The sequence below is a fragment of the Rutilus rutilus genome, assembly GCF_951802725.1.
Source record: "Rutilus rutilus genome assembly, chromosome: 11".
Lineage (NCBI taxonomy): Eukaryota > Metazoa > Chordata > Actinopteri > Cypriniformes > Leuciscidae > Rutilus > Rutilus rutilus.
This window is the reverse complement of record NC_140216.1, coordinates 25483575-25511197: the sequence shown is the minus strand read 5'-3', so window position 1 is coordinate 25511197 and position 27623 is coordinate 25483575. Positions and strand designations below refer to the sequence as shown.

At 43.9% G+C, this 27623-nt stretch overlaps 1 protein-coding gene across 3 annotated transcripts in view; it reads left to right on the top strand.

Annotated features, from left to right (window-relative positions):
- Window positions 1-27623, top strand: part of fkbp10a (FKBP prolyl isomerase 10a) — a 355663-nt gene that overhangs the window by 66628 nt on the left and 261412 nt on the right. For 2 of the 3 annotated variants that reach the window (XM_084423725.1, XM_084423727.1), the window contains exon 3: window positions 25564-25620. The exons of the other annotated variant lie outside the window; for it this stretch is intronic. In XM_084423725.1, coding sequence (XP_084279851.1) covers window positions 25564-25620 — 57 coding nt within the window. The remainder of the gene's footprint in view (window positions 1-25563; window positions 25621-27623) is intronic. 3 annotated transcript variants of the gene reach the window in all.

Sequence of the window (27623 nt, the reverse complement as noted above, 5' to 3'; positions counted from 1 at the left end):
ATAGCAACCACCCATAACATCCTAACAACCGCCTAGCAAAAATCGTTCCGGTCCAAACTTTCTCAAGCCAACTTAAAGTTTGTCTCGACGAACTTTCGCATCTAGTTATTATTATTATTCTTCTTACTAAAAAATCTGACTCAAACTCCTCCTAGAGCTTTAACTCTACATACTCCAAAATCGGCTCAGACACTCAAACAGATCTGACTCGGTGTGCTCTATCTTTTCAGACTGATCGGACTTACGGTTTTCCTACAAATGACGATCAAAACTCGGAAAAACTCCCATTGACTTACATTGGGGAGTTCTAAAAAATTCAAATCCAGATTCAAACTCACCAACCGACAAAAATTCAAATCTAAACACCTTGAAGACTAAACCAAACTGCCGTTCTATATATATTAGCCAATGAAACTCATTTAAACTAATAAACTCTAATCTCATACACTTATAAACTAATTAACTTAAATTTAATAACTAATTAACTAATAAACTCATGAATTCATAGACTTATGAACTCTTAAACTCATAAATTAATAAACTCTGAACTCTAAACTCATTTAAACTTATAAACTCTAAACTCAAAAACTCGTACACTTATAAACTCTAAACTCATAAACTCTGAGTGTGTGTGTGTGTGTGTGTGTCTGAGTGAGTGTGTGTGTGTGTGTCTGAGTGAGTGTGTGAGCGAGGTAGTCTGAGTGAGTGTGTGTGTGTGTGTGTGTGTGTGTATCTATCTAACTTATTTATATATCTATCATAAACTTCAAACTACTTTAAACTACTGTAAACTTCAAACCACTTTAAACTTCTTAAGTTTAATGCTTCCAGCTCCCAAGCAACTCCATAGCAACCAAACTTGAGTACCCTAGCAACTGTTTTGCAAGACCTATATCTCTGTATCAGAACATCGTATAGAGATGAGTTTTGGCTCTTTTGACTCATGCTAGCAAACAGCACTTCCAACATGCTACACATGCTAGCAGTGAATAGCTACATGCTAATAGCAATTAGTTAAGTGTTAAATCATGCCAAGATCATGCTAAGAACTCTATAAAAACTCCATAGTAACCATCTGTGACAACTACCAACCACCTAGTAACACCATATCAACTGCCCTGAATACCATAGCAACCACCCAGAACACCCTAGCAACCGCCTAGCAACCACCCAGAACACCCTAGCAACCACCCAAAAGACCCTCGCAACCACCCAAAATATCCTAGCAACCACCCAAAACACCCTAGCAACCGCCTAGCAACCACCCAAAAGACCCTAGCAACCACCCAAAATATCCTAGCAACCACCCAAAACACCCTAGCAACCGCCTAGCAACCACCCAAAAGACCCTAGCAACCACCCAGAACACCCTAGCAACCGCCTAGCAACCACCCAGAACACCCTAGCAACCACCCAAAAGACCCTAGCAACCACCCAAAACACCCTAGCAACCACCCAAAAGACCCTAGCAACCACCCAAAATATCCTAGCAACCACCCAAAACACCCTAGCAACCGCCTAGCAACCACCCAAAAGACCCTAGCAACCACCCAGAACACCCTAGCAACCGCCTAGCAACCACCCAGAACACCCTAGCAACCACCAAAAATACCCTAGCAACCACCCAAAAGACCCTAGCAACCACCGAAAAGACCCTAGCAACCACCCAAAATATCCTAGCAACCACCCAAAACACCCTAGCAACCGCCTAGCAACCACCCAAAAGACCCTAGCAACCACCCAAAACACCCTAGCAACCGCCTAGCAACCACCCAAAAGACCCTAGCAACCACCCAAAATATCCTAGCAACCACCCAAAACACCCTAGCAACCGCCTAGCAACCACCCAAAAGACCCTAGCAACCACCCAGAACACCCTAGCAACCGCCTAGCAACCACCCAAAATACCCTAGCAACCACCCAAAAGACCCTAGCAACCACCCAAACCACCCAAAAGACCCTAGCAACCACCCAAAATATCCTAGCAACCACCCAAAACACCCTAGCAACCGCCTAGCAACCACCCAAAAGACCCTAGCAACCACCCAGAACACCCTAGCAACCGCCTAGCAACCACCCAGAACACCCTAGCAACCACCCAAAAGACCCTAGCAACCACCCAAAACACCCTAGCAACCACCCAAAAGACCCTAGCAACCACCCAAAATATCCTAGCAACCACCCAAAACACCCTAGCAACCGCCTAGCAACCACCCAAAAGACCCTAGCAACCACCAAAAATATCCTAGCAACCACCCAAAATACCCTAGCAACCGCCTAGCAACCACCCAAAAGACCCTAGCAACCACCGAAAATATCCTAGCAACCGCCTAGCAACCACCCAAAAGACCCTAGCAACCACCCAGGACACCCTAGCAACCACCTAGCAACCACCCAGAACACCCTAGCAACCGCCCAAAATACCCTAGCAACACCAAAGCAACCACCCATAACATCTTAGCAACCGCCTAGCAAAAAAACGTTCTGCTCCAAACTTTCTCAAGCCAACTTAAAGTTTGTCTCAACGAACTTTCGCATCTAGTTAAGTTGGCTTGAGAGAGCCAACATATTGAAATCCTATTTAAACTTATTATTATTATTATTATTCCGAGACTAAAATTTCTATATGAAACTCGTCCTAGAGCTTTAACTCTACATACTCCAAACTCGGCTCAGACACTCAAACTGTTCTGACTCGCGTTGCTTTATCTTTTCAGACTGATCGGACTTACGGTTTTCCTACAAATGACGATCAAAACTCGGAAAAACTCCCATTGACTTACAATGGGGAGTTCTAAAAAATTCAAATCCAGATTCAAACTCACCAACCGACAAAAATTTAAATCTAAACACCTTGAAGACTAAACCAAACTGCCGTTCTATATATATTAGCCAATGAAACTCATTTAAACTAATAAACTCTAATCTCATACATTTATAAACTAATTAACTTAAATTTAATAGCTAATTAACTAATAAACTCATGAATTCATAGACTTATGAACTCTTAAACTCATAAATTAATAAACTCTGAACTCTAAACTCATTTAAACTTATAAACTCTAAACTCAAAAACTCGTACACTTATAAACTCTAAACTCATAAACTCTGAGTGTGTGTGTGTGTGTGTGTGTGTGTGTGTGTGTGTGTGTGTGTCTGAGTGAGTGTGTGAGCGAGGTAGTCTGAGTGAGTGTGTGTGTGTGTGTGTGTGTGTGTGTGTGTGTGTGTGTGTGTGTTTGTGTGTATCTATCTAACTTATTTATATATCTATCATAAACTTCAAACTACTTTAAACTACTTTAAACTTCAAACCACTTTAAACTTCTTAAGTTTAATGCTTCCAGCTCCCAAGCAACTCCATAGCAACCAAACTTGAGTACCCTAGCAACTGTTTTGCAAGACCTATATCTCTGTATCAGAACATCGTATAGAGATGAGTTTTGGCTCTTTTGACTCATGCTAGCAAACAGCACTTCCAACATGCTACACATGCTAGCAGTGAATAGCTACATGCTAATAGCAATTAGTTAAGTGTTAAATCATGCCAAGATCATGCTAAGAACTCTATAAAAACTCCATAGTAACCATCTGTGACAACTACCAACCACCTAGTAACACCATATCAACTGCCCTGAATACCATAGCAACCACCCAGAACACCCTAGCAACCGCCTAGCAACCACCCAGAACACCCTAGCAACCACCCAAAAGACCCTAGCAACCACCCAAAATATCCAAGCAACCACCCAAAACACCCTAGCAACCGCCTAGCAACCACCCAAAAGACCCTAGCAACCACCCAGAACACCCTAGCAACCACCCAAAAGACCCTAGCAACCACCCAGAACACCCTAGCAACCGCCTAGCAACCACTCAGAACACCCTAGCAACCACCCAAAACACCCTAGCAACCACCCAAAAGACCCTAGCAACCACCCAGAACACCCTAGCAACCGCCTAGCAACCACTCAGAACACCCTAGCAACCACCCAAAATACCCTAGCAACCACCCAAAACACCCTAGCAACCACCCAAAAGACCCTAGCAACCACCCAAAATATCCTAGCAACCACCCAAAACACCCTAGCAACCGCCTAGCAACCACCCAAAAGACCCTAGCAACCACCCAGAACACCCTAGCAACCACCCAAAAGACCCTAGCAACCACCCAAAAGACCCTAGCAAACGCCTAGCAACCACCCAAAAGACCCTAGCAACCACCCAAAATATCCTAGCAACCACCCAAAAGACCCTAGCAACCATCAAAAATACCCTAGCAACCACCCAAAATACCCTAGCAACCGCCTAGCAACCACCCAAAAGACCCTAGCAACCACCGAAAATATCCTAGCAACCGCCTAGCAACCACCCAAAAGACCCTAGCAACCACCCAGGACACCCTAGCAACCACCTAGCAACCACCCAGAACACCCTAGCAACCGCCCATAACATCTTAGCAACCGCCTAGCAAAAAACTTTCTGCTCCAAACTTTCTCAAGCCAACTTAAAGTTTGTCTCAACGAACTTTCGCATCTAGTTATTATTATTCTTCTGACCCTAAAAAAATCTATATCAAACTCCTCCTAGAGCTTTAACTCTACATACTCCAAACTCGGCTCAGACACTCAAACTGATCTGACTCGGTATGCTATATCTTTTCAGACTGATCGGACTTACGGTTTTCCTACAAATGACGATCAAAACTCGAAAAAACTCATTCAAAAACTCCCATTGACTTACATTGGGGAGTTCTAAAAAATTCAAACCGACAAAAATTTAAATCTAAACACCTTGAAGACTAAACCAAACTGCCGTTCTATATACTATATGAGCCAATGAGACTCATTTAAACTAATAAACTCTAAACTATAAACACTTATAAACTAATTAACTTATAAACTCATGAATTCATAAACTTATGAACTCTTAAACTCATAAATTAATAAACTCTGAACTCTTAATCTCATTTAAACTTATAAACTCTAAACTGATTTAAACTTATAAACTCAAAACTCAAGAACTCATACACTTATAAACTCATCAATTTATACACTTATAAACTCTAAACTCAGACACACACACTGAGTTTATGAGTGAGTGTGTGAGCGAGTTAGTGTGTGTGTGTGTGTGTGTGTGTGTGTGTGTTTGTGTGTGTGTGTGTGTGTGTGTTTGTGTGTGTGTGTGTGTCTATCTAACTTATTTATCTATCTGTCAAACTTCAAACTACTGTAAACTACTATAAACTTAAAACCACTATAAACTTCTTAAGTTTAAATCTTCCAGCTCCCAAGCAACTCCATAGCAACCAAACTCGAGTACCCTAGCAACCGTTTTGTAAGACCTATATCTCTGTATCAGAACATCGTATAGAGATGAGGTTTGGCTCTTTTGACTCATGCTAGCAAACAGCACTTCCAACATACTACACATGCTAGCAGTGAATAGCTACATGCTAATAGTGATTAGTTAAGTGTTAAATCATGCCAAGATCATGCTAAGAACTCTATAAAAACTTCATAGTAACCATCTGTGACAACTACCAGCCACCTATTAACACCATATCAACCGCCCTGAATACCTTAGCAACCGCCTAGCAACCACCCAGAACAGCCTAGCAACCACCCATAACACCCTAGCAACCGCCTAGCAACCACCCAGAACACCCTAGCAACCACCTAGCAACCACCCATAAGACCCTAGCAACCGCCTAGCAACCACCCAAAACACCCTAGCAACCACCCAAAACACCCTAGCAACCACCCAGAATACCCTAGCAACCACCCAAAAACCCTAGCAACTGCCTAGCAACCACCCAAAAGACCCTAGCAACCACCCAAAACACCCTAGCAACCACCCAGAATACCCTAGCAACCGCCTAGCAACCACCCAAAACACCCTAGCAACCACCCAAAATACCCTAGCAACCGCCTAGCAACCACCCAGAAGACCCTAGCAACCACCCAAAATATCCTAGCAACCACCCAAAAGACCCTAGCAACCACCCAAAAGACCCTAGCAACCACCCAAAATATCCTAGCAACCGCCTAGCAACCACCCAAAACACCCTAGCAACCACCCAGAATACCCTAGCAACCACCCAAAACACCCTAGCAACCACCCAGAATACCCTAGCAACCGCCTAGCAACCACCCAAAACACCCTAGCAACCACCCAAAACACCCTAGCAACCACCCAGAATACCCTAACAACCACCCAAAACACCCTAGCAACCACCCAGAATACCCTAGCAACCGCCTAGCAACCACCCAAAACACCCTAGCAACCACCCAAAATACCCTAGCAACCGCCTAGCAACCACCCAAAACACCCTAGCAACCACTCAAAATATCCTAGCAACCGCCTAGTAACCACCCAAAACACCCTAGCAACCACCCAAAATACCCTAGCAACCGCCTAGCAACCACCCAGAAGACCCTAGCAACCACCCAAAATATCCTAGCAACCACCCAAAAGACCCTAGCAACCACCCAAAAGACCCTAGCAACCACCCAAAATATCCTAGCAACCGCCTAGCAACCACCCAAAACACCCTAGCAACCACCCAAAACACCCTAGCAACTACCCAAAACACCCAAAACACCCTAGCAACCACCCAAAACACCGTAGCAACCACCCAAAACACAGTAGCAACCACCCAGAATACCCTAGCAACCACCCAAAAACCCTAGCAACCGCCTAGCAACCACCCAAAACACCCTAGCAACCGCCTAGCAACCACCCAAAACACCCTAGCAACCACCCAGAATACCCTAGCAACCACCCAAAATACCCTAGCAACCGCCTAGCAACACCATAGCGACCACCCATAACATCCTAGCAACCGCCTAGCAAAAAAACGTTCTGGTCCAAACTTTCTCAAGCCAACTTAAAGTTTGTCTCGACGAACTTTCGCATCTAGTTATTATTATTATTATTATTCTGACCCTAAAAATTTACAACTCAAACTCCTCTTAGAGCTTTAACTCTATATACTCCAAACTCGGCACAGACACTCAAACTGATCTGACTCGGTATGCTCTATCTTTTCAGACTGATCGGACTTACGGTTTTCCTACAAATGACGATCAAAACTCGAAAAAACTCATTCAAAAACTCCCATTGACTTACATTGGGGAGTTCTAAAAAATTCAAACCGACAAAAATTTAAATCTAAACACCTTGAAGACTAAACCAAACTGCCGTTCTATATACTATATGAGCCATTGAGACTCATTTAAACTAATAAACTCTAAACTCTAAACACTTATAAACTAATTAACTTATAAACTCATGAATTCATAAACTTATGAACTCTTAAACTCATAAATTAATAAACTCTGAACTCTTAATCTCATTTAAATTTATAAACTCTAAACTGATTTAAACTTATAAACTCAAAACTCAAGAACTCATACACTTATAAACTTGTCAATTTATACACTTATAAACTCTAAACTCAGACACACACACTGAGTTTATGAGTGAGTGTGTGAGCGAGTTAGTGGGTGTGTGTATGTGTGTGTTTGTGTGTTTGTGTGTGTGTGTGTGTGTGTGTGTGTGTGTGTGTGTGTCTATCTAACTTATTTATCTATCTGTCAAACTTCAAACCACTATAAACTTGTTAAGTTTAAATCTTCCAGCTCCCAAGCAACTCCATAGCAACCAAACTCGAGTACCCTAGCAACCGTTTTGTAAGACCTATATCTCTGTATCAGAACATCGTATAGAGATGAGGTTTGGCTCTTTTGACTCATGCTAGCAAACATCACTTCCAACATACTACACATGCTAGCAGTGAATAGCTACATGCTAATAGCAATTAGTTAAGTGTTAAATCATGCCAAGATCATGCTAAGAACTCTATAAAAACTCCATAGTAACCATCTGTGACAACTACCAACCACCTAGTAACACCATATCAACTGCCCTGAATACCATAGCAACCACCCAGAACACCCTAGCAACCGCCTAGCAACCACCCAAAAGACCCTAGCAACCACCCAAAATATCCTATCAACCACCCAAAACACCCTAGCAACCGCCTAGCAACCACCCAAAAGACCCTAGCAACCACCCAAAATATCCTAGCAACCACCCAAAACACCCTAGCAACTGCCTAGCAACCACCAAAAAGACCCTAGCAACCACCCAGAACACCCTAGCAACCGCCTAGCAACCACCCAGAACACCCTAGCAACCACCCAAAATACCCTAGCAACCACCCAAAATATCCTAGCAACCGCCCAAAAGACCCTAGCAACCACCCAAAACACCCTAGCAACCGCCTAGCAACCACCCAAAAGACCCTAGCAACCACCCAGAACCCTAGCATCCTAAGGGTTATAAAAACTCCATAGTAACCATCTGTGACAACTACCAACCACCTAGTAACACCATATCAACCGCCCTGAATACCATAGCAACCACCCAGAACACCCTAGCAACCGCCTAGCAACCACCCAAAACACCCTAACAACCGCCTAGCAACCACCCAAAAGACCCTAGCAACCACCCAAAATATCCCAGCAACCGCCTAGCAACCACCCAGAATACCCTAGCAACCACCCAGAAACCCTAGCAACCGCCTAGCAACCACCCAAAAGACCCTAGCAACCGCCTAGCAACCACCCAGAACACCCTAGCAACCACCCAAAACACCCTAGCAACCGCCTAGCAACCACCCAAAAGACCCTAGCAACCACCCAGAACCCTAGCATCCTAAGGGTTATAAAAACTCCATAGTAACCATCTGTGACAACTACCAACCACCTAGTAACACCATATCAACCGCCCTGAATACCATAGCAACCACCCAGAACACCCTAGCAACCGCCTAGCAACCACCCAAAACACCCTAACAACCGCCTAGCAACCACCCAAAAGACCCTAGCAACCACCCAAAATATCCCAGCAACCGCCTAGCAACCACCCAGAATACCCTAGCAACCACCCAGAAACCCTAGCAACCGCCTAGCAACCACCCAAAAGACCCTAGCAACCGCCTAGCAACCACCCAGAACACCCTAGCAACCACCCAAAATACCCTAGCAACCACCCAGAAACCCTAGCAACCGCCTAGCAACCACCCAAAACACCCTAGCAACCGCCTAGCAACCACCCAAAAGACCCTAGCACCCAAAATATCCTAGCAACCGCCTAGCAACCACCCAAAAGACCCTAGCAACCACCAGAAATATCCTAGCAACCGCCTAGCAACCACCCAGAATATTCTAGCAACCACCCGAAACAGCCTAGCAACCGCCTAGCAACCACCCAGAACACCCTAGCAACCACCCAAAAGACCCTAGCAACCGCCTAGCAACCACCCAAAAGACCCTAGCAACCGCCTAGCAACCACCCAAAAGACCCTAGCAACCACCCAAAAGACCCTAGCAACCGCCTAGCAACCACCCAAAACACCCTAGCAACCGCCTAGCAACCACCCAAAAGACCCTAGCAACCACCCAGAATACCCTAGCAACCATCCAAAACAGCCTAGCAACCACCCAGAACACCCTGGCCACCACCTAGCAACCACCCAGAATACCTTAGCAACCGCCTAGCAACACCATAGCGACCACCCATAACATCCTAACAACCGCCTAGCAAAAAACGTTCTGCTCCAAACTTTCTCAAGCCAACTTAAAGTTTGTCTCGACGAACTTTCGTATCTAGTTATTATTATTCTTCTTACTAAAAAATCTGACTCAAACTCCTCCTAGAGCTTTAACTCTACATACTCCAAAATCGGCTCAGACACTCAAACAGATCTGACTCGGTGTGCTCTATCTTTTCAGACTGATCGGACTTACGGTTTTCCTAAAAATGACGATCAAAACTCGGAAAAACTCCCATTGACTTAACATTGGGCATTCTAAAAAAATTCAAATCCAAACCGACGTTTTCACACACACAGACACAAAGGGCCTGACACCCCTGCGTTTCTCTCCCTCTCTCTCTCCCTCAGAGGATTTATATTATCGAGCAGCCAATAAGTAATGGCCTAAAATCTCCATAGCAACCACCCAGGACACCCTAGCAACCACCTAGCAACCACCCAGAACACCCTAGCAACCACCTAAAATACCCTAGCAACCGCCTAGCAACCACCCAAAAAGACCCTAGCAACCACCCAAAATATCCTAGCAACCGCCTAGCAACCACCCAGACCATCCTAGCAACCACCCAGAACACCCTAGCAACCACCCAGAATACCTTAGCAACCGCCTAGCAACACCATAGCAACCACCCAGAACACCCTAGCAACTGCCTAGCAACCACCCAGAACACCCTAGCAACCACCCAAAATACCCTAGCAACTGCCTAGCAACCACCCAAAAGCCCCTAGCAACCACTGAAAATACCCTAGCAACCGCCTAGCAACCACCCAAAAGACCCTAGCAACCATCAGAAATATCCTAGCAACCGCCTAGCAACTACCCAGAATATCCTAGCAACCACCCAAAAGACCCTAGCAACGCCTAGCAACCACCCAGAACACCCTAGCAACCACCCAAAAGACCCTAGCAACCGCCCAAAAGACCCTAGCAACCGCCTAGCAACCACCCAAAACACCCTAGCAACCGCCTAGCAACCACCCAAAAGACCCTAGCAACCACCCAAAATATCCTAGCAACCGCCTAGCAACCACCCAAAAGACCCTAGCAACCACCCAAAAGACCCTAGCAACCGCCTAGCAACCACCCAAAAGACCCTAGCAACCGCCTAGCAACCACCCAAAAGACCCTAGCAACCACCAAAAATATCCTAGCAACCACCCAGAACACCCTAGCAACCACCTAGCAACCACACAAAAGACCCTAGCAACCGCCTAGCAACCACCCAAAACACCCTAGCAACCACCCAAAATACCCTAGCAACCGCCTAGCAACCACCCAGAATACCTTAGCAACCGCCTAGCAACACCATAGTGACCACCCATAACATCCTAACAACCGCCTAGCAAAAAACTTTCCGGTCCAAACTTTCTCAAGCCAACTTAAAGTTTGTCTCGACGAACTTTCGCATCTAGTTAAGTTGGCTTGAGAGAGCCAACATATTGAAATCCTATTTAAACTTATTATTATTATTATTAAGTTGGCTTGAGAGAGCCAACATATTGAAATCCTATTTAAACTTATTATTATTATTATTATTCTTCTTACTAAAAAATCTGACTCAAACTCCTCCTAGAGCTTTAACTCTACATACTCCAAAATCGGCTCAGACACTCAAACAGATCTGACTCGGTGTGCTCTATCTTTTCAGACTGATCGGACTTACGGTTTTCCTAAAAATGACGATCAAAACTCGGAAAAACTCCCATTGACTTAACATTGGGCATTCTAAAAAAATTCAAATCCAAACCGACGTTTTCACACACACAGACACAAAGGGCCTGACACCCCTGCGTTTCTCTCCCTCTCTCTCTCCCTCAGAGGATTTATATTATCGAGCAGCCAATAAGTAATGGCCTAAAATCTCCATAGCAACCACCCAGGACACCCTAGCAACCACCTAGCAACCACCCAGAACACCCTAGCAACCACCTAAAATACCCTAGCAACCGCCTAGCAACCACCCAAAAAGACCCTAGCAACCACCCAAAATATCCTAGCAACCGCCTAGCAACCACCCAGACCATCCTAGCAACCACCCAGAACACCCTAGCAACCACCCAGAATACCTTAGCAACCGCCTAGCAACACCATAGCAACCACCCAGAACACCCTAGCAACTGCCTAGCAACCACCCAGAACACCCTAGCAACCACCCAAAATACCCTAGCAACTGCCTAGCAACCACCCAAAAGCCCCTAGCAACCACCGAAAATACCCTAGCAACCGCCTAGCAACCACCCAAAAGACCCTAGCAACCATCAGAAATATCCTAGCAACCGCCTAGCAACTACCCAGAATATCCTAGCAACCACCCAAAAGACCCTAGCAACGCCTAGCAACCACCCAGAACACCCTAGCAACCACCCAAAAGACCCTAGCAACCGCCCAAAAGACCCTAGCAACCGCCTAGCAACCACCCAAAACACCCTAGCAACCGCCTAGCAACCACCCAAAAGACCCTAGCAACCACCCAAAATATCCTAGCAACCGCCTAGCAACCACCCAAAAGACCCTAGCAACCACCCAAAAGACCCTAGCAACCACCAAAAATATCCTAGCAACCACCCAGAACACCCTAGCAACCACCTAGCAACCACACAAAAGACCCTAGCAACCGCCTAGCAACCACCCAAAACACCCTAGCAACCACCCAAAACACCCTAGCAACCACCCAAAATACCCTAGCAACCGCCTAGCAACCACCCAGAATACCTTAGCAACCGCCTAGCAACACCATAGCGACCACCCATAACATCCTAACAACCGCCTAGCAAAAAACGTTCCGGTCCAAACTTTCTCAAGCCAACTTAAAGTTTGTCTCAACGAACTTTCGCATCTAGTTATTATTATTATTCTTCTTACTAAAAAATCTGACTCAAACTCCTCCTAGAGCTTTAACTCTACATACTCCAAAATCGGCTCAGACACTCAAACAGATCTGACTCGGTGTGCTCTATCTTTTCAGACTGATCGGACTTACGGTTTTCCTAAAAATGACGATCAAAACTCGGAAAAACTCCCATTGACTTAACATTGGGCATTCTAAAAAAATTCAAACTCACCAACCGACAAAAATTTAAATCTAAATCCCTTGAAAACTAATTCAAACTGCCATTCTATATATATTAGCCAATGAAACTCATTTAAACTAATAAACTCTAATCTCATACACTTATAAACTAATTAACTTAAATTTAATAACTAATTAACTAATAAACTCATGAATTCATAGACTTATGAACTCTTAAACTCATAAATTAATAAATTCTGAACTCTAAACTCATTTAAACTTATAAACTCTAAACTCAAAAACTTGTACACTTATAAACTCTAAACTCATAAACTCTGAGTGTGTGTGTGTGTGTGTGTGTGTGTCTGAGTGAGTGTGTGAGCGAGGTAGTCTGTGTGTGTGTGTGTGTGTGTGTGTGTGTGTGTGTGTGTGTGTTTGTTTGTATCTATCTAACTTATTTATATATCTATCATAAACTTCAAACTACTTTAAACTACTTTAAACTTCAAACCAATTTAAACTTCTTAAGTTTAAAGCTCCCAGCTCCCAAGCAACTCCATAGCAACCAAACTTGAGTACCCTAGCAACCGTTTTGCAAGACCTATATCTCTGTATCAGAACATCGTATAGAGATGAGGTTTGGCTCTTTTGACTCATGCTAGCAAACAGCACTTCCAACATGCTACATATGCTAGCAGTGAATAGCTACATGCTAATAGCGATTAGTTAAGTGTTAAATCATGCCAAGATCATGCTAAGAACTCTATAAAAACTCCATAGTAACCATCTGTGATAACTACCAACCACCTAGTAACACCATATCAACCGCCCTGAATACCATAGCAACCCCCCAGAACACCCTAGCAACCGCCTAGCAACCACCCAAAAGACCCTAGCAACCACCCAGAACACCGTAGCAACCACCCAAAAGACCCTAGCAACCACCCAAAAGACCCTAGCAACCGCCTAGCAACCACCCAAAAGACCCTAGCAACCACCCAAAAGACCCTAGCAACCGCCTAGCAACCACCCAAAAGACCCTAGCAACCACCCAAAAGACCCTAGCAACCACCCAAAACAGCCTAGCAACCACCCAGAACACCCTGGCCACCACCTAGCAACCACCCAGAATACCTTAGCAACGCCTAGCAACACCATAGCAACCACCCATAACACCCTAGCAACTGCCTAGCAACCACCCAGAACACCCTAGCAACCACCCAAAATACCCTAGCAACCGCCTAGCAACCACCCAAAACACCCTAGCAACCGCCTAGCAACCACCCAAAATACCCTAGCAACCACCCAAAAGACCCTAGCAACCACCCAAAATATCCTAGCAACCACCCAGAACACCCTAGCAACCGCCTAGCAACCACACAAAAGACCCTGGCAACCGCCTAGCAACCACCCAAAACACCCTAGCAACCACCCAAAACACCCTAGCAACCACCCAAAATACCCTAGCAACCGCCTAGCAACCACCCAGAATACCGTAGCAACCGCCTAGCAACACCATAGCGACCACCCATAACATCCTAACAACCGCCTAGCAAAAAACGTTCCGGTCCAAACTTTCTCAAGCCAACTTAAAGTTTGTCTCGACGAACTTTCGCATCTAGTTATTATTATTATTCTTCTTACTAAAAAATCTGACTCAAACTGCTCCTAGAGCTTTAACTCTACATACTCCAAAATCGGCTCAGACACTCAAACAGATCTGACTCGGTGTGCTCTATCTTTTCAGACTGATCGGACTTACGGTTTTCCTAAAAATGACGATCAAAACTCGGAAAAACTCCCATTGACTTAACATTGGGCATTCTAAAAAAATTCAAATCCAAACCGACGTTTTCACACACACAGACACAAAGGGCCTGACACCCCTGCGTTTCTCTCCCTCTCTCTCTCCCTCAGAGGATTTATATTATCGAGCAGCCAATAAGTAATGGCCTAAAATCTCCATAGCAACCACCCAGGACACCCTAGCAACCACCTAGCAACCACCCAGAACACCCTAGCAACCACCTAAAATACCCTAGCAACCGCCTAGCAACCACCCAAAAAGACCCTAGCAACCACCCAAAATATCCTAGTAACCGCCTAGCAACCACCCAGACCATCCTAGCAACCACCCAGAACACCCTAGCAACCACCCAGAATACCTTAGCAACCGCCTAGCAACACCATAGCAACCACCCAGAACACCCTAGCAACTGCCTAGCAACCACCCAGAACACCCTAGCAACCACCCAAAATACCCTAGCAACTGCCTAGCAACCACCCAAAAGCCCCTAGCAACCACCGAAAATACCCTAGCAACCGCCTAGCAACCACCCAAAAGACCCTAGCAACCATCAGAAATATCCTAGCAACCGCCTAGCAACTACCCAGAATATCCTAGCAACCACCCAAAAGACCCTAGCAACGCCTAGCAACCACCCAGAACACCCTAGCAACCACCCAAAAGACCCTAGCAACCGCCCAAAAGACCCTAGCAACCGCCTAGCAATCACCCAAAACACCCTAGCAACCGCCTAGCAACCACCCAAAAGACCCTAGCAACCACCCAAAATATCCTAGCAACCGCCTAGCAACCACCCAAAAGACCCTAGCAACCACCCAAAAGACCCTAGCAACCGCCTAGCAACCACCCAAAAGACCCTAGCAACCGCCTAGCAACCACCCAAAAGACCCTAGCAACCACCAAAAATATCCTAGCAACCACCCAGAACACCCTAGCAACCACCTAGCAACCACACAAAAGACCCTAGCAACCGCCTAGCAACCACCCAAAACACCCTAGCAACCACCCAAAACACCCTAGCAACCACCCAAAATACCCTAGCAACCGCCTAGCAACCACCCAGAATACCTTAGCAACCGCCTAGCAACACCATAGTGACCACCCATAACATCCTAACAACCGCCTAGCAAAAAACTTTCCGGTCCAAACTTTCTCAAGCCAACTTAAAGTTTGTCTCGACGAACTTTCGCATCTAGTTAAGTTGGCTTGAGAGAGCCAACTTACTGAAATCCTATTTAAACTTATTATTATTATTCTTCTTACTAAAAAATCTGACTCAAACTCCTCCTAGAGCTTTAACTCTACATACTCCAAAATCGGCTCAGACACTCAAACAGATCTGACTCGGTGTGCTATATCTTTTCACACTGATCGGACTTACGGTTTTCCTACAAATGACGATCAAAACTCGGAAAAACTCCCATTGACTTAACATTGGGCATTCTAAAAAATTCAAATCCAGATTCAAACTCACCAACCGACAAAAATTCAAATCTAAACACCTTGAAGACTAAACCAAACTGCCGTTCTATTTATATTAGCCAATGAAACTCATTTAAACTAATAAACTCTAATCTCATACACTTATAAACTAATTAACTTAAATTTAATAACTAATTAACTAAGAAACTCATGAATTCATAGACTTATGAACTCTTAAACTCATAAATTAATAAACTCTGAACTCTTAAACTCATTTAAACTTATAAACTCTAAACTCAAAAACTTGTACACTTATAAACTCATCAATTTATACACTTATAAACTCTAAACTCATAAACTCTGAGAGTGTGTGTGTGTGTGTGTGTGTGTGTGTGTATCTATATAACTTATTTATCTATCTATCTCTGTCATAAACTTCAAACTACTGTAAACTTCAAACCACTATAAACTTCTTAAGTTTAAATCTTCCAGCTCCCAAGCAACTCCATAGCAACCAAACTCGAGTACCCTAGCAACCGTTTTGTAAGACCTATATCTCTGTATCAGAACATCGTATAGAGATGAGGTTTGGCTCTTTTGACTTATGCTAGCAAACAACACTTCCAACATACTACACATGCTAGCAGTGAATAGCTACATGCTAATAGTGATTAGTTAAGTGTTAAATCATGCCAAGATCATGCTAAGAACTCTATAAAAACTCCATAGTAACCATCTGTGACAACTACCAGCCACCTAGTAACACCATATCAACCGCCCTGAATACCTTAGCAACCGCCTAGCAACACCATAGCAACCACCCATAACACCCTAGCAACCGCCTATCAACCACCCAGAACAGCCTAGCAACCACCCAAAACACCCTAGCAACCGCCTAGCAACCACCCAAAAGACCCTAGTAACCACCAAAAATATCCTAGCAACCACCCAAAATACCCTAGCAACCGCCTAGCAACCACCCAAAAGACCCTAGCAACCACCGAAAATATCCTAGCAACCGCCTAGCAACCACCCAAAAGACCCTAGCAACTACCCAAAATATCCTAGCAACCGCCTAGCAACTACCCAAAAGACCCTAGCAACCACCCAGAACACCCTAGCAACCGCCTAGCAACCACCCAGAACACCCTAGCAACCACCCAAAAGACCCTAGCAACCACCCAAAATATCCTAGCAACCACCCAAAACACCCTAGCAACCGCCTAGCAACCACCCAAAACACCCTAGCAACCGCCTAGCAACCACCCAAAAGACCCTAGCAACCACCCAAAATATCCTAGCAACCACCCAAAACACCCTAGCAACCGCCTAGCAACCACCCAAAACATCCTAGCAACCACCCAAAACACCCTAGCAACCGCCTAGCAACCACCCAAAAGACCCTAGCAACCACCCAAAACATCCTAGCAACCACCCAAAACATCCTAGCAACCACCCAAAACACCCTAGCAACCGCCTAGCAACCACCCAAAACACCCTAGCAACCGCCTAGCAACCACCCAAAAGACCCTAGCAACCACCCAAAATATCCTAGCAACCGCCTAGCAACCACCCAGAACACCGTAGCAACCACCCAAAATACCCTAGCAACCGCCTAGCAACCACCCAAAAGATCCTAGCAACCACCCAAAATATCCTAGCAACCGCCTAGCAACCACCCAGAACACCCTAGCAACCACCCAAAACAGCCTAGCAACCACCCAGAACACCCTAGCAACTGCCTAGCAACCACCCAGAATACCCTAGCAACCGCCTAGCAACACCATAGTGACCACCCATAACATCCTAGCAACCGCCTAGCAAAAAACGTTCTGGTCCAAACTTTCTCAAGCCAACTTAAAGTTTGTCTCGACGAACTTTCGCATCTAGTTAAGTTGGCTTGAGAGAGCCAACATATTGAAATCCTATTTAAACTTATTATTATTATTATTATTATTATTATTCTTCTTACTAAAAAATCTGACTCAAACTCCTCCTAGAGCTTTAACTCTACATACTCCAAAATCGGCTCAGACACTCAAACAGATCTGACTCGGTGTGCTCTATCTTTTCAGACTGATCGGACTTACGGTTTTCCTAAAAATGACGATCAAAACTCGGAAAAACTCCCATTGACTTAACATTGGGCATTCTAAAAAAATTCAAACTCACCAACCGACAAAAATTTAAATCTAAATCCCTTGAAAACTAATTCAAACTGCCATTCTATATATATTAGCCAATGAAACTCATTTAAACTAATAAACTCTAATCTCATACACTTATAAACTAATTAACTTAAATTTAATAACTAATTAACTAATAAACTCATGAATTCATAGACTTATGAACTCTTAAACTCATAAATTAATAAATTCTGAACTCTAAACTCATTTAAACTTATAAACTCTAAACTCAAAAACTTGTACACTTATAAACTCTAAACTCATAAACTCTGAGTGTGTGTGTGTGTGTGTGTGTGTGTCTGAGTGAGTGTGTGAGCGAGGTAGTCTGTGTGTGTGTGTGTGTGTGTGTGTGTGTGTGTGTGTGTGTGTGTGTGTGTGTGTGTGTTTGTTTGTATCTATCTAACTTATTTATATATCTATCATAAACTTCAAACTACTTTAAACTACTTTAAACTTCAAACCAATTTAAACTTCTTAAGTTTAAAGCTCCCAGCTCCCAAGCAACTCCATAGCAACCAAACTTGAGTACCCTAGCAACCGTTTTGCAAGACCTATATCTCTGTATCAGAACATCGTATAGAGATGAGGTTTGGCTCTTTTGACTCATGCTAGCAAACAGCACTTCCAACATGCTACATATGCTAGCAGTGAATAGCTACATGCTAATAGCGATTAGTTAAGTGTTAAATCATGCCAAGATCATGCTAAGAACTCTATAAAAACTCCATAGTAACCATCTGTGATAACTACCAACCACCTAGTAACACCATATCAACCGCCCTGAATACCATAGCAACCCCCCAGAACACCCTAGCAACCGCCTAGCAACCACCCAAAAGACCCTAGCAACCACCCAGAACACCGTAGCAACCACCCAAAAGACCCTAGCAACCACCCAAAAGACCCTAGCAACCGCCTAGCAACCACCCAAAAGACCCTAGCAACCGCCTAGCAACCACCCAAAAGACCCTAGCAACCACCCAAAAGACCCTAGCAACCACCCAGAATACCCTAGCAACCACCCAAAACAGCCTAGCAACCACCCAGAACACCCTGGCCACCACCTAGCAACCACCCAGAATACCTTAGCAACGCCTAGCAACACCATAGCAACCACCCATAACACCCTAGCAACTGCCTAGCAACCACCCAGAACACCCTAGCAACCACCCAAAATACCCTAGCAACCGCCTAGCAACCACCCAAAACCGCCTAGCAACCACCCAAAATACCCTAGCAACCACCCAAAAGACCCTAGCAACCACCCAAAATATCCTAGCAACCACCCAGAACACCCTAGCAACCGCCTAGCAACCACACAAAAGACCCTGGCAACCGCCTAGCAACCACCCAAAACACCCTAGCAACCACCCAAAACACCCTAGCAACCACCCAAAATACCCTAGCAACCGCCTAGCAACCACCCAGAATACCGTAGCAACCGCCTAGCAACACCATAGCGACCACCCATAACATCCTAACAACCGCCTAGCAAAAAACGTTCCGGTCCAAACTTTCTCAAGCCAACTTAAAGTTTGTCTCGACGAACTTTCGCATCTAGTTAAGTTGGCTTGAGAGAGCCAACATATTGAAATCCTATTTAAACTTATTATTATTATTATTATTCTGACCCTAAAAATTTACAACTCAAACTCCTCTTAGAGCTTTAACTCTACATACTCCAAACTCGGCTCAGACACTCAAACTGATCTGACTCGGTGTGCTCTATCTTTTCAGACTGATCGGACTTACGGTTTTCCTACAAATGACGATCAAAACTCGAAAAAACTCATTCAAAAACTCCCATTGACTTACATTGGGGAGTTCTAAAAAATTCAAACCGACAAAAATTTAAATCTAAACACCTTGAAGACTAAACCAAACTGCCGTTCTATATACTATATGAGCCATTGAGACTCATTTAAACTAATAAACTCTAAACTATAAACACTTATAAACTAATTAACTTATAAACTCATGAATTCATAGACTTATGAACTCTTAAACTCATAAATTAATAAACTCTGAACTCTTAAACTCATTTAAACTTATAAACTCTAAACTCAAAAACTCTTACACTTATAAACTCATCAATTTATACACTTATAAACTCTAAACTCATAAACTCTTGAGTGTGTGTGTCTGAGTGAGTGTGTGAGCGAGTTAGTGTGTGTGTGTGTGTGTGTGTGTGTATGTGTGTGTGTGTGTGTGTGTGTGTGTGTGTGTCTGTCTATCTATCCAACTTATTTATCTATCTGTCATAAACTTCAAACTACTTTAAACTTCAAACCACTTTAAACTTCTTAAGTTTAAAGCTTCCAGCTCCCAAGCAACTCCATAGCAACCAAACTCGAGTACCCTAGCAACCGTTTTGTAAGACCTATATCTCTGTATCAGAACATCGTATAGAGATGAGGTTTGGCTCTTTTGACTCATGCTAGCAAACAGCACTTCCAACATACTACACATGCTAGCAGTGAATAGCTACATGCTAATAGTGATTAGTTAAGTGTTAAATCATGCCAAGATCATGCTAAGAACTCTCTAAAAACTCCATAGTAACCATCTGTGACAACTACCAGCCACCTAGTAACACCATATCAACCGCCCTGAATACCTTAGCAACCGCCTAGCAACACCATAGCAACCACCCATAACACCCTAGCAACCGCCTAGCAACCACCCAGAACACCCTAGCAACCACCCAAAAGACCCTAGCAACCACCCAAAATATCCTAGCAACCACCCAAAACACCCTAGCAACAACCTAGCAACCACCCAGAACACCCTAGCAACCACCCAAAAGACCCTAGCAACCACCCAAAAGACCCTAGCAACCGCCTAGCAACCACCCAAAAGACCCTAGCAACCACCTAAAATATCCTAGCAACCGCCTAGCAACCACCCAAAAGACCCTAGCAACCACCCAAAACATCCTAGCAACCACTCAAAACACCCTAGCAACTGCCTAGCAACCACCCAAGAGACCCTAGCAACCACCCAAAACATCCTAGCAACCACCCAAAACACCCTAGCAACCGCCTAGCAACCACCCAAAAGACCCTAGCAACCACCCAAAAGACCCTAGCAACTGCCTAGCAACCACCCAAAAGACCCTAGCAACCACCTAAAATATCCTAGCAACCGCCTAGCAACCACCCAAAATATCCTAGCAACCGCCTAGCAACCACCCCAAAGACCCTAGCAACCATCAGAAATATCCTAGCAACCACCCAGAATACCCTAGCAACCACCCAAAACAGCCTAGCAACCACCCAGAAAACCCTAGCAACCGCCTAGCAACCACCCAGAACACCCTAGCAACCACCCAAAAGACCTTAGCAACCACCCAGAACACCCTAGCAACCACCCAAAATACCCTAGCAACCACCCAAAACACCCTAGCAACCACCCAAAAGACCCTAGCAACCACCCAAAATATCCTAGCAACCACCCAAAACACCCTAGCAACCGCCTAGCAACCACCCAAAAGATCCTAGCAACCACCCAAAAGACCCTAGCAACCGCCTAGCAACCACCCAAAAGACCCTAGCAACCACCTAAAATATCCTAGCAACCGCCTAGCAACCACCCAAAAGACCCTAGCAACCACCCAAAATATCCTAGCAACCACTCAAAACACCCTAGCAACTGCCTAGCAAACACCCAAAAGACCCTAGCAACCACCCAAAACATCCTAGCAACCACCCAAAACACCCTAGCAACCACCCAAAACACCCTAGCAACCACCCAAAAGACCCTAGCAACCACCCAAAACACCCTAGCAACCACCCAAAATACCCTAGCAACCACCCAAAACACCCTAGCAACCACCTAGCAACCACCCAAAAGACCCTAGCAACCACCCAAAATATCCTAGCAACCACCCAAAACACCCTAGCAACCGCCTAGCAACCACCCAAAAGACCCTAGCAACCACCCAAAACATCCTAGCAACCACCCAAAACACCCTAGCAACCGCCTAGCAACCACCCAAAAGATCCTAGCAACCACCCAAAAGACCCTAGCAACCGCCTAGCAACCACCCAAAAGACCCTAGCAACCACCTAAAATATCCTAGCAACCGCCTAGCAACCACCCAAAAGACCCTAGCAACCACCCAAAAGACCCTAGCAACCACCCAAAATATCCTAGCAACCACTCAAAACACCCTAGCAACTGCCTAGCAACCACCCAAAAGACCCTAGCAACCACCCAAAACACCCTAGCAACCGCCTAGCAACCACCCAAAAGACCCTAGCAACCACCCAAAAGACCCTAGCAACTGCCTAGCAACCACCCAAAAGACCCTAGCAACCACCTAAAATATCCTAGCAACCGCCTAGCAACCACCCAAAATATCCTAGCAACCGCCTAGCAACCACCCCAAAGACCCTAGCAACCATCAGAAATATCCTAGCAACCGCCTAGCAACCACCCAGAATACCCTAGCAACCACCCAAAACAGCCTAGCAACCACCCAGAAAACCCTAGCAACCGCCTAGCAACCACCCAGAACACCCTAGCAACCACCCAAAATACCCTAGCAACCACCCAAAAGACCTTAGCAACCACCCAGGACACCCTAGCAACCACCTAGCAACCACCCAGAACACCCTAGCAACCGCCCAAAATACCCTAGCAACCACCCATAACATCCTAGCAACCGCCTAGCAAAAAACGTTCTGCTCCAAACTTTCTCAAGCCAACTTAAAGTTTGTCTCGACGAACTTTCGCATCTAGTTATTATTATTATTCTTCTTACTAAAAAATCTGACTCAAACTCGTCCTAGAGCTTTAACTCTACATACTCCAAAATCGGCTCAGACACTCAAACAGATCTGACTCGGTGTGCTATATCTTTTCAGACTGATCGGACTTACGGTTTTCCTAAAAATGACGATCAAAACTCGGAAAAACTCCCATTGACTTACATTGGGGAGTTCTAAAAAATTGATGATACTCAGTTCTATATTTCTTCAAACCCTTATGAAACTTACCAATTCACAAAATGAATGGAATGCATAACTGGTTTAAAAAACTGGATGACTAGCAATTTCCTACTACTTAATTAAAAAAAAAAGAGATAATTATTGGACAAAAAACGTACTTACCCGGTTCTGTCATCACTGCTTTGGCTCCCTATTAAACAACGTATACATTTTTAAATATTGCTGATTACTTACAAAGCACTAAATGGTTTAGCTCCCCAGTACTTGAGCGAGCTCTTAACGCATTATAGTCCTTCACGTCTGTTGCGATCTTAAAATTTTCGTCCAGCTGATAATACCTAGAATATCAAAATTGACTGCTGGCGGTAGATCCTTTTCCTATTTAGCACCAAAACTTTGGAACAATCTTCCTAACATTGTCCGGGAAGCAGACACACTCTGTCAGTTCAAATCTAGACTAAAAACACATCTCTTTGGCCTAACATACACATAACACATTATAGACTTCTATAATTCAATGTTAGGCTGCATAGATTAGGTCAGCCAGAACCGGGAACACTCTCCATAAATCCTGATGTACTTATTACATCATAAGAAGAATGGCGTCTACGCTAATATTAGTCTCTCTGTTTATCCGAGGTTTACCGCAGTCTGCCGAATCCAGATCTGATGAAGGACCTGCGCCTAGACACAACGACAACGCAGTCCTGAAGCGTCAACCAGTCCCTCCCCTGTGAAGGCCTCCTTCCCTTCCCTTTACCTCAGTACAGATAAAATGTTGTCGGGATAATTCCGGTTCACGTGGCAACGCAGACGCGACAAAAAAATTCTGTATTATACATTTTTAAGCCCAGACAAGTAGTTTATTGAGGGCTGATTTGTAAAGAAGGACTACACGCCTGCGCACATATATATTCAAACGTGCATACCTTTGGACTGCGGGTTTGCATTTTTGAGGTTTGCGCAGAGATAACGGATAATCGTTTGCACCTTCAAACCTATTTCAGGGAGTGCGTTCTCGAGACACCAGGCACTGTTTTGCGCGGATGGGCGGCCGGAGGGCGTTAAGGGTTTTCCTGTTAGAACGATGTCGTGTTAGCAGCCCCTAAGTTAATAACTAATGATCTTCGCAATGGAAGTGAATCAATCGATCAAAACTAACTTTAGCTGGACAATAACTTTATCTTACAGCTGTTGTAAAACCTAATCAATCTGTTACGGTAATTTCCTATTATCACTGTAAAGCTGCTTTGAAACAATCCATATTGTTAAAAGCGCTATATAAATTAAGGTGACTTGACTTGACATTAAAGGTACAATATGTAAGAATTTTGCATTAAAATATCCCCAAATCTCAAGGCCAGTGTTATATATTTTGTTAAGTTGATTACTTACAATATCCCAAATGTTTCCAACTATTTTTAAATCGTGAGAAAATTGCGATTTTAACCAAGGAAACGGGGCGTTAGAGCAGGGGGGAGCTGGGAGTCGCCAGTCAATTGCGTCATATCCGCGTTACCCTCGGTTTCCGCTCGTACTGCGTGGAGTCCTGGACAAATGCGGAAGTTGTAGTTGTAGCGTCTATCAAGCAACAAGCGTTAGCTTGTTTCGTGCTGTTGTTATGGAACACAATTATTCTTTACCGATTGCAGCTGGTTCTGTCAACAAAGCATGCTTAATTTTATATTTTCCACATGTAGCATTCGGTAATAGTTATATTTATGTAAGGAAAGTATTATTGCTTTAGATTTGTGTTTAACATTAGTTTATTGACATTGTTTATCTGGTGTTTATGGCAATGTAAATAAATATAGCATGTGTTATACATAAAGATTAATCAGTATTTTGGCAAATGATGTGGGTATGTTCGAATGTACTTTAACAACAATTGTTTAGAACACGTAATACTGCGCTGCGTTATCACAACAATGAATTCAACATATACTGTAACATCTATGATAACCAATATACACTCACCTAAAGGATTATTAGGAACACCATACTAATACTGTGTTTGACCCCCTTTCGCCTTCAGAACTGCCTTAATTCTACGTGGCATTAATTCAACAAGGTGCTGAAAGCATTCTTTAGAAATGTTGGCCCATATTGATAGGATAGCATCTTGCAGTTGATGGAGATTTGTGGGATGCACATCCAGGGCACGAAGCTCCCATTCCACCACATCCCAAAGATGCTCTATTGGGTTGAGATCTGGTGACTGTGGGGGCCATTTTAGTACAGTGAACTCATTGTCATGTTCAAGAAACCAATTTGAAATGATTCGAGCTTTGTGACATTGTGCATTATCCTGCTGGAAGTAGCCATCAGAGGATGGGTACATGGTGGTCATAAAGGGATGGACATGGTCAGAAACAATGCTCAGGTAGGCCGTGGCATTTAAACGATGCCCAATTGGCACTAAGGGGCCTAAAGTGTGCCAAGAAAACATCCCCCACACCATTACACCACCACCACCAGCCTGCACAGTGGTAACAAGGCATGATGGATCCATGTTCTCATTCTGTTTATGCCAAATTCTGACTCTACCATCTGAATGTCTCAACAGAAATCAAGACTCATCAGACCAGGCAACATTTTTCCAGTCTTCAACTGTCCAATTTTGGTGAGCTCGTGCAAATTGTAGCCTCTTTTTCCTATTTGTAGTGGAGATGAGTGGTACCCGGTGGGGTCTTATGCTGTTGTACCTCATCCGCCTCAAGGTTGTGCGTGTTGTGGCTTCACAAATGCTTTGCTGCATACCTCGGTTGTAACGAGTGGTTATTTCAGTCAAAGTTGCTCTTCTATCAGCTTGAATCAGTCGGCCCATTCTCCTCTGACCTCTAGCATCAACAAGGCATTTTCGCCCACAGGACTGCCGCATACTGGATGTTTTTCCCTTTTCACACCATTCTTTGTAAACCCTAGAAATGGTTGTGCGTGAAAATCCCAGTAACTGAGCAGATTGTGAAATACTCAGACCGGCCCGTCTGGCACCAACAACTATGCCACGCTCAAAATTGCTTAAATCACCTTTCTTTCCCATTCTGACATTCAGTTTGGAGTTCAGGAGATTGTCTTGACCAGGACCACACCCCTAAATGCATTGAAGCAACTGCCATGTGATTGGTTGATTAGATAATTGCATTAATGAGAAATTGAACAGGTGTTCCTAATAATCCTTTAGGTGAGTGTAGTATTAAACCTTACTTTTCTTGCGGTTAATTCATTTTAATTAGGGATGTCCCGATACCACTTTTTCACTTCCGATACGATACCGATGCCGCAGCTTTGGCTATTTGCCGATACCGATATCAATCCGATATTTTTATTTTATTCTTGAACTAATACTACTAATAATAAAATATATGGAAGCACTTTGCTCAATTAGCCACATAAAAACATCTCACTCAAATGGAGAACAAATACTTCTCCAGTATATAGTCCACAACAACAGCTGATAATGAAAGACTGCCACCCTTTATTCAAAACACAGATATGTTTGGTAATTGTACCTGAATGAATTTAAAATTAATTTGCTATATTTCAGATCAATATATTTGTTTCCTTAAAATTTTAATTAACTTTAACTTTATTCTCATCTGAATTATAAATAATTTATTTCTGTATAAAATAATACTACCATTAAAAACACATTTGATTTTCTTTTTTAATCAATGTAGAATGTGTAACTTCAAAATAAACAGATTAGTGCTCTGTTTTAGGACAAGAAATGAAAACCAATGCAATATGATGAATGTCCAAAAGATGAGATCATTTTTGCTTTTAAACAGCTTGTGTGTGTGTGTGTGTGTGTGTGTGTGTGTGTGTGTGTGTGTGTGTGTGTGTGTGTGTGTGTGTGATTTTGGTTGGGTTACAGTTACAGTTTGACAAGAGTTTACAGTTTGACAAAAGCACAATGTTGTGTTTTACACAAATATAAGTAGGCTAAACACTTTTTGCAGTTTTAATGATGTCCTGTATGAAAATGATGGAGTATGTTTTTATGTTTCCACTGTTCGATCGCGCCCGTGCCTCACTCTCTCTGACACACACACACACACATTCCAGCATTGCAATCTTGACATCGCAGCCTGTTCATTATGCTGCGTTCACACCAAACGCGAATAGAGCGTCAAATTCGCGTCTATCGCGTCTAATTCAATGCTTAAACAGTTTGAATCCATTCGCCCGTCCAAAGCGAATAGGACGCGCTGCGCGCGTATAATGATAAAGTGAGCGTTTGAAGAGATAGACGCGCGTTCAGAGCTAAGGCGGGGCTACAGATTAGGTGTCCCTAAAGAACACGCATATGCGCGTATCTAACATTAATATTAGTTCCGTATTGCATTAATTAATGTGCACGCAAGTTTTATTTATTTTTATACCGTGTATTCTGTGTAAATACATGCACCGAACGTACGTTCAGTACGAATACGTACCATTCCACCCCTTATAGGTATCGGATCATAGGTATTGGATAAAAAAAATTCTCCCCTCCGATATCCGATCTAGCGTTTTGGGCCAGTATCGGCACGATACCGATGCCGTGGATCGGATCGGGACATCCCTAATTTTAATGAAATAAAAGTGTGATGAGGTTGAAGAGTCAGGAAGGAAGAAGACCGG